General features: G+C 42.2%; 1 protein-coding gene across 1 annotated transcript; it reads right to left on the bottom strand.

Annotated features, from left to right (window-relative positions):
• Window positions 1–136: 136 nt before the first annotated feature.
• Window positions 137–3,425, bottom strand: LOC308143254 (uncharacterized protein; the record flags this gene model as incomplete). The annotated part of the gene is made up of 5 exons (XM_080513993.1): window positions 137–295; window positions 1,988–2,159; window positions 2,300–2,388; window positions 2,477–3,100; window positions 3,420–3,425. 5 exons carry the CDS (start codon window positions 3,423–3,425, stop codon window positions 137–139), a joined length of 1,050 nt encoding a protein of 349 aa, XP_080370119.1.
• Window positions 3,426–9,435: the final 6,010 nt, after the last annotated feature.

The following is a 9,435-nucleotide window of genomic DNA, read 5'->3' as shown; positions in this document are numbered from 1 at the left end:
ATAAGGTATATTAATGGTTAAGGTTGTGGGTATACCGAGATGTGCATTTCTGTCTGCTGAGACTTACACTCATATTCATGTATTATATTATTATATGTGAGTAGTAGTGGGTTTTTTTTTTTGTTTGTTTGTTTTTTCAAGGAAGTGTCTCCACGTTGACATAGGTGAGAACAACATCGTGCAGGATGTTGATCCTGTCGATGCGGTTGAACTCGCGGACACGGTGACGGAACTCAAACATTGGGATGTTGTTCACTGCCACCCTGAAGGAGTCGGAGCTGCACAGGATCTTCATCTGAAACACAGGAAAACACTCAGTGAGGTGGTTTACAAAGACACACACGTGGCGCAGGCGTCAGTAGAAAATGTAAATAAAAAACGAGTGTTGCTGTGGGTTTATCTGGTGAATAAATATCTTTTTTTTTTTTTTTAAAGCTGTAAACTATTTATACTGGTGCAAGAAAATCAAACTGTGCGAGTTGTGTCGGTGCTGGTATTTGTTGTGCACACACAGATCCATGCCAGCATCTATGGTGTAGATTTGCTCATGTGTGATTTGTTCAGCGTGTAGATTCATGTACGCCTACAAAGAACTGTAAATAGTCACCTCAAGTCAGCATACAAGTGGATTTCACTACGTTCTGCTAGGGGGAAGATAGAAGAGTTACTTCCCAGATTTTTGAGGCCCTCCGTCTAGATTTGTATCGTCACGTTTGTTAAATTTCATCTCGGTGCAGTAATACCTAGAAGACACTCGAATGCGTCTAAAATTATATCATATAACAAAAGACACACATTTAAAAAGACTATTCTAAACTTCGACAATAAGTGGACACAAATAACTTGTTTTGAGGGTTTTTTTATGTCAGTGTGCACACAGCGCACTCCACCTCCTAAGTATTTGTTTTTCCCTTTGGCATTTTGTGGGCAGATTAGAATCAATGAACCTGTCAATTCAAATGCATGCTTACAAAAATAGTCCCTTGATAAAAAAAAAAAACCTCAACAAAACATTACAAGTTGCATCCCTTGGCCAGGATGTGAAAAGCTGGACTTTTGCTTATTCTCTTAAAATGTTTTGTTATAATAAATCACATAGTACAACAGCTGTGCTTCTTAGGGCAAATTATTAACTGTAATTACAGATAAATCTCTGTCATGGCAGAAGAGTTGCAAAATCCACTTGTAAAAAATTCAACCTATGTGCGTATTTGAACAGATTTAAGTATGTTCTTATTACAGACACTGAGATTTCAATACATGCACACACATATCAGTTTAAGCACACAAAATGAGAGACAAACACACCTCTGCACATACACGTTGGTAGTTTAGCTGTATTTCTACCCATGGGGCAATGTAATGCTGTGCAGGACAGACAGTTAATGACACGTTCATATGAATGTTGGATCACTTAATAACATGGGAATGCATCTGAACATGCGATGATTATTACGGGTGTCAGTCGGCTCACATACAAGGACGCCTCCTCTCATTGGTCGCCGCTTTGCCCTGCTTGTTTAACATGGTTGTTATTGATGTTACTGAGCAACATGAGACCCCCACTGACCTCCAGGAGCCTCCCTGCAGTACAGCAGCTCCTTTATCTAGGACCCTTTTCCATCTTTTCCAAACGTTAGCCTGATGTTAACCATGAGAAAGTGACCTAGAGTGAGTCAAATGTAGCACATGTAGCATTTTGAAAGAGCAGCACGTCATCGTGAAATTAGTAGAGCACAACAACCATGACACTGTGGTTAGTTTGAGTTAGTTTTACTTCCTCAGCATTTAGTTTTAATCTATATTGTTATTGTAGGTGGCATTTTTCTTTTATTTGAATGAGTTGAACTCGTCACGGACAGTGTTTTAAAGGAGCCCGTAACAATGTGGCATTGATTTATTGACATCAGGATTCTTCAAATAGCATATTTGCATTTAAATTCCTGGAGCCAGTGGCCCTTGTCTGTTTGATATTTTCAGCGCTCACCTCAAAAGGGCTCCCCAGTGCGAAAGGGAAGGATCCCTTCAGGTCCCTCTCTTCAGGGCCCCAGCGCTCACCCAGTTTGTGATTTCGGACCACTACTTGTTTCCCGCCCTCGTTGAAGCGGGGGTTGATGTGAAAAGCAATGTCGTTTCCTCTGAGGAAGTTCACTGTGAACCTGGGGGAGAACGAACGCAACACTCTTGAATGAATCGAAAATTTTGCGTAACATGTGTCCTTCATGTGATTGCCGTCAATTTTCTTGTGCAAGCTCAAAGAGAACATGGAGACGTCAGTGGTGCGTGGACATAGGCTTACATTTTACCATCAGGTTTCACATGGCCCAGGATGGTCATCATCATTTTGTCATACACTCCTCGGGTCAGGTTCAAGTTGTATGGGACACTCTGAAAAGCAGAGAGACCCAATAAGCACGACAACCAACCAACAACACAACATGAGGCATGTAAGGTGAAGTTCTTGTGCTCGACTCACTAAAGGACCAGACGTGGGTTGAAGCCAGTGTATCGGCACCAGAGATGGATTCTGTCCAGGCCATCCCGACTGTCCCGGGTGATAGGACCACCCAGGGTGGGCGGCCCATCCCGGTACGCTTGGGTGGATGCTGGGAGCGGGAGCGGGCACCGGGGCTGGAAGTGGAGTCTGTGCTGGGACTTGAACTTGAATTGGAGCCGGCGTCTGCTGGGGCTGGTACTGAGTTCCGGGCCAACAGGGCTGGCAAGACTGCATCGGGTTTGGAGGTAAAGCCTGAGCTTGAGCTGGAACCATGGTCGCGATCGGTGCAGGGGCTGGAGCCGGCGCCATGACTTGAGCAGGCGGCGAAATGGTCATTGGAGCAGCGACAGAGACGGCTGGTTGTGTCCCGGGCCAGCAGGGTGTGTTTGGCTGGCCGGGCCAACAGGGTGCAGGCTGGGTGGGCTGGATCAGCTGGGTGGGCTGGGTGGGCTGGATGAGCTGGGTGGGCTGGGCAGGTTGGATGAGCTGGGTGGGCTGGATAGGCTGGGTGAGCTGGGTAGGTTGGGTGGGCTGGATGAACTGCCCCGGCCAAGCAGGGAACCCACCTGCAGACGATGGAAGACTGGGCCAAAGGCCGTTCGGCTGGGGGACAGAGCCAGAGGGCGGACAGGGGCCACACAGAGCATCAGAGTGCTGAGGCGGGGGTGGAGACGGGGGAGGAGAAGGGGGAGGGGGAGAGAGAGGAGGGTCAGCGGGCAAGACCGCGATACGTGGAAGAGAGAGAGTGGACAGGATGGAGGACACCAACTTGAAGTTGCAAACATGGCCGTTTGACATAAGCAAAAAAAAAACAAAAAAACATACAAACAACCAAACATCTGTATTTAGATTGCTGCAACGATAATAATAATAATTTGTGTCTTACCAGGGCGGCGACGTGAGAATTTGATGAGGTACTTACATCCATACTGCCTATAAAAATGAGATCATTTACATTTATTTGCTTGACTTTGGACGTTTATTTTGGACATGTGGGAGCAACACACACACACACACACACACACACACACACACACACACACACACACACACACACACACACACACACACACACACACACACACACACACACACACACACACACACACACACACACACACACACACACAAGCTTATTCATTCCTGTAGTTCTTTTATGAACACATTTACTAATAAACTCGACATTTCCCTATTTACAATAAAATAATTGATGAATAATAAATCATCCTGCGTCTGCGGCCTGCCCTCCTCCCTGCACGTGTGAACACCATTGTTTTGTAATGTTTTTTTGAACTGGGTCATGTTTGGTCATTTCCTGAGCTCCACCTCCATCTGTTCCACAATCTCATTTTACATATTGAAAGACAAAATGACTACAATGTTGAAACCCACCATGTTTAATCTTAAAATAATCTCTCGTTACAACCCCCATCTCTGTGAAAAAACAACAAATAAATAAATAAAGTTTTGAATATTTTTAAGAAGTTGGTTGCTTTATACATTATTTGTCTTTGTCTTGTCAGTAATGTTTTGTATTTTTGATTTTAAAAAAAGTGATTTATATGATTTTCTTTCACTATTCTCTTTTGTATATAAATTAAAAACGAAAACAAACAAACTTTAAAGTATTTTCATGCCATTTTAAAGAGACCTTGCCTGTCAAAACCTAAAAAATAAGAAAGAAAAAAAAATGAACTTGTTGAGGGAAAATAGTTCACAAGGTGACCAGCAGAGGACTCTACAGCTCAAAGTGTCACAAAATGTTGACACTGGGATTGTATTAATCAAGACGTCCTGAAGCTCACCGACTGCTGCGGATTGTGCTAATTGAGTGAGGCCAACAACCCACAGTCTCCTGACTCGTGCTGGGACGTTTTAACACACTTAAACAGGAATGTGCAGCAACAGGCATTCACTTGTTTTCACCTGAAGCCAATAATTGTTGTGAATGTAGATTCACATACTGAATATTTACCCATACTTGGTAAAGTTGTAATGGTTTGAATAGTTACTGGGAGTAGCCCAGTGTTTGGTATTAGTAACAAATTCAACAAGAACACAGTTAAAAATCCTTATTTATTTGCATGGATGCATTTCACAGCTTCTCAGTGCAATATTGCTTGGTCATTTGACTAATTATAAGATAAGAACCGAGATTATTCGATGTATTAAACCACAACTCTGTAATCACTATCATTCTTAATCAGTAACTGTATAACTGTAAAATTTGGATTATTTAAAAATGTCCTGGATCATATGAACTTTTCATTTTGTCCCCTTCTCTCAGTAGGTAGCACATCATTTCAAGAAACCTTCACCTTGTTACAAGAGTCAGATTTTTTTTTTACATTAAAAATAATTTCCATTTAAGACAAAATGTGAACCCGCTAGTTGTGATCTTAATATATAGACACAGAGTCAGTGAAGGGAAGGAAGGAGATCTACCTGCTGTTGTATTTGGTCCTCAGGTGCACACGGGAGCAGGCTGCAGTTTGGGTCAACAGGTCGGCTCTCAGCCAAGCACAATGAAACACTCTTTTATAGCCCCCGAATCCACTCGTGGACATGGCTCCTCCTCGCTTCATCACTCCACTGTCAGAATAATGCCTCTCCCTGTGCTTGAAAATATTTCAACGAATCACACATTTTCACACGAATTTCTTTTGATTCGTTTAATTTATTCAGACGAGATACTTAGAGTCACGGTGGCATTAGAGTAGATCAAATGCCGAGAGAAGGAAAGCGTGCGCTGTACAGCAACGTCTTCTCGCTGAAATATAGTCATTTTTAACAGCGTATATGTATATTTTCCAGAAACGTGCACTTTATTCGCCTCAGCTGGGCCCGTTGACGTCACAGCGAGAGACACGTTTTGTTCTGGTGAGCTTCACTTCTGTGATGAGCAGTCATAAGATTGAAGGCGACTCATGCCGTATCTGTCTGGGTCATGCAACATAACACAATTACAGCAGATAGACAAATAGGTCAGGATTCTGCGCTGCTTTCTGTATGTCCCAATGCTTCACCTTCAGGTTACCTCGTTGAGCTGGATTTGTTGGGGTTCCCTCTTCTCTGTGGATTATTACTGGATCAGATTAGATAGGATGAGCTGGCCTCACCCCCCCCCAAATAAAAAAAAAAAACCTTATTAATGGTAAACAAGGGATTCATTGGTCAAACTCTTGATAAGCTTCCACACAATTTTCCAATAAATCTCCCGGGAAACAGCATCACAGCAAATAACACTTCCATGTGCGGACTCACACAGTTGCTGCGGTTGTCTCTCCAACATTATTAGATTACCGAGCTGAAAAATGTCAGAGATGTCAGAATTTCTTAGAATGCAAATGCTTAATCCCCCCAGAATTTAACCCCGAGCCATATGTACTGCTGGCTCTGTAATATGAAGCTTAATATAGTCACGATTCTCACGAACACTGGTCTCCACTGTCCAAGGACATGGTTTCGATGGACATTAGTGAAAAATTGATTCTATTTTATATAATATAAATTTTATATATATGCTGATAGTAAAATTTTCAAATATATTTCCTGTATGATTCCAATAATATAAATAGTCCTTATGAACAGGTCATAGGTCATACATGAAAATGCTCATGGATTATCACCATAATACAGTTGTTTAGTCTTATATTAAAAATGTTTTGAGACTTAAATGTACCTTTCAAATATGAAATAATATTAAGAAAAGATTAAACTCATACTATATTCGTGATTTCTCACTAGATGTAAAGGCGTCACCATTGACTCCGACTAATTGTTCAAAATAATCTGCCATATGCAACAAAGGAGCCGAACTATATCTTATTAGATTTGATGTACATGTGTTTGAAAGATGAATAAAACCTGAAGTTGTCCCCCCAAAAATGGTCACTTACCGAAGGAAAGATTAAAACCTAAACCAGCGAAAAAACATGAAATCTTTCCTGGACAATTTTTTAAACAATTAATCATCACATTTGTCATGTCAGACCACAAGACCAAGCTCCTTTTGAAAATATGTGTGTCGTCTAGTTCAGTCGTAAGGAGACGAGCAGAAGGAGGCTGAGCTCCACACATGAACAAAACCCAGCCTGTCGTCCCACGGTGGCCAGAGCGCTCCATCAACTGCAGTTTTCTCTCCATCTGGTCTAAATCTACCCTCTTCACAACACTGTCACGTCCATTTCCCCCTGTGCTGACCCTGCTCCTGACACACTGACCTGTTTGACCCGACAGTTAATACTTTACGAAGCAAAACTGAAGAATTACTTAAGCAGGTTTTCCTCAATTTCTGGACACGTCATCCATTTTATTCGGGCACTTCCTGTTTTTCTGGTCACTCGTCTGGGTGAGAAGAGACTCTGTGTTCAGTACATCACGAGTCCCGATGCAGAAGGTGTGTCAGTCGACGGGATTGACGTCACAATAAGGAGATCATGTGGCCATTTTGGGCCTTTGGAGCGCAGTTCAAAGTTCATGTTAAATTCACATTCAAAGTGGGATTTTTTTTTTCTGTTGTTGTGACTTATCAACCATAGATGGATCACTGCACATCCAACCTGTCTTTGTTTTCTTTTTTTTCTTTTTTCTTTTATATAAGATACTTCATGGGGTTCATCTGTATCTCATTATTTTATCTTGTTTTCTTACATCCCGATTTGTCCTTTTGGTTCTATCTTAGTCTGCAAACCTTTGCATAGGTTATTTATTGTGCTGATACTGACATGATCAAACAAACACAGTTGAAAACTAATCCACTTCTGTGACCTGGTCAAATAAAAACAAAACGTTTTTCTTTCTCTGTAAAAACAACTGGGCTCAGCATCGCTCTTGTTTCCAGAGGCACCCACATACTATCTGATCATGTTGTATTATTCCATCAAGCACAATACAGAGACACGTGTGTGCGTGTACGTTCAAGCTCATTAATTCATCACAAGTGTATGAGAGCAGCCTTCGGCCTGCTTCGGGAGCTCAGCTGTTCCTCGCTACGCCGCACATTATGTGGGTAAAAGGGCGCGGTCAGATTAGACGACGTGATAGGCTGAAGCCTCTGGCATTGTTTGTGTGTGTGTGTGTGTCCAGGTATATCGCTGTTAAAAGGGGCTTTGAGGAATCTGTGGCATCTCTGACATGACCAGTCGACCACTAATACGCACGTTAATGAAAACGATGCCTGATTACAGTTGTTGCTGTGATGCATGAGCTGAGCTGTCAGCACCATGTGGGTCAGTGTGACTGATTCAGTTGTACTCATTAACTGAAAAAAAAGTGAAAATGGACAAGGAGGAAAAGGCTCCTTTCTGATACGGTGTCGGACATGAGCAATTCACAGGAAGCTCAAACACGTGTCTCAGCTGGAGCAGCGTTATTCATCTCACAATAGCACTGGTACCAGCGCCTCACTGCTCACATTACAATAATGCATCACTTCACAGTGAATTATTCCCAACACATCGTGACAGTAATCCAATAGTAAGACATACAACTTCATGAAGATTCATGTCAAATATGTTTTTCCAATCGTAATCATACAATATATATCACTGCTTGCACGAGACCCAAAAGCTTAAGGGTGCACACGTCAAATCGCTCAGTCGATATGAGTTTCTGTGTTTTTTTATTTCAGGTGAAGAGTTATAATTACAAACAGGATTCACATGAATCCATGGAATTCACAAGGAGACTTCAACTTAAGCTTGTTTAAGTAATGATACACAAATTGGAAATGAAAATCGCTGCTACGCACAAAAAAAGAAAAACCTCCAAGATGAAGTTGATATGCAGACATAATGCAAGTGTAATGGATATAAAGTGGCTGATTTTGACTTTGAAAGTGCTTCCTGCCCATGAATGTCCACCACGTGCTGGTGACATATGCTGTTCATTGAGAGAGGGAGTAATGATGTCACTTGCTGGCGATCATGTTTTGTGGTTTTATCCAATGAGGGAGCCGAGGGAGAAGGAGGGAACCGTGAGGCACGCTGCTGTTAGGCAGAAGAGTACATTCTGGCAGGAGCAGGGATTTCCAAAGTGGTAACGGCGGCATTAGCCTCTGATAAGCTCCGGGCCTCCTTCCAACGCTCGTAAGCCGTGAGCGCCATCAATCCTTTTAGATTTTCCCTTGTCTTCACACTTCTTTTCCATTAAATGCGCAATTACCACACGATGGATGGATAAAGAGGCGAGGATGGAGCGTACTCAAAAGAGGAGTGCATTTCACCTGTGGCTGCACGCTGCCGGAGCCGTGTGCACTTTCATGTGTAGAAAGAATGAATGAACACAGTAAATCAAACACCGTGTGTGAGAGTGAACGAGATGGCTCCAAATACTATGACAGCGCTGCAGTTGCCATGGGGACAGAGCATGTGGAGATGTGACTGTGTTTACATGTGGATTTGTGCGCGTGTGTTAAAAATAATCACGTCCACTACGAGCTCAGTTCATTAATTTTTTTTATTTATTTTTACAAAAGATGACATAATTTACTCACTGACTCTTTGTCCTCTTTCACATCGACTGGCCTCTTCAACTTGAGGCTGTTAACCTGAGTGCTACCACTATATACCACTAGATGGGGACGTCAAATCCTGATTGTGGGTAGTTCCAGATATCCACTTATTATTCTGCCGACTCTCCATCGCCATTGACTCGTTCACAGCAAATCACAACAAACTGTAACGTCTGACGGTCTGCACTGTCGTTAAAGATGCTAAGCACTAAAAACACTTTATAATTTGGAAAATAATCAGAACAAAGAAGATTGGAGGTGTTGGTTACAAAATGGATTTAAAGAAGAAGAAGAAGAAGAAGCTCTCCTTTAATGCAAAAATGCTGCATAATGCATGTCAAAATAAAAAAATACAAATCTTTCAGCCTTTTTGGCTGAAAGCTCTCAAAATCCAGAGAAGGTTGACAGCCACCTTTACACACTA

Source organism: Blennius ocellaris (assembly GCF_963422515.1).
Source record: "Blennius ocellaris genome assembly, chromosome: 18".
NCBI classification, from domain to species: Eukaryota; Metazoa; Chordata; class Actinopteri; order Blenniiformes; family Blenniidae; genus Blennius; species Blennius ocellaris.
This window is presented reverse-complemented; position numbering and strand designations above follow the sequence as displayed.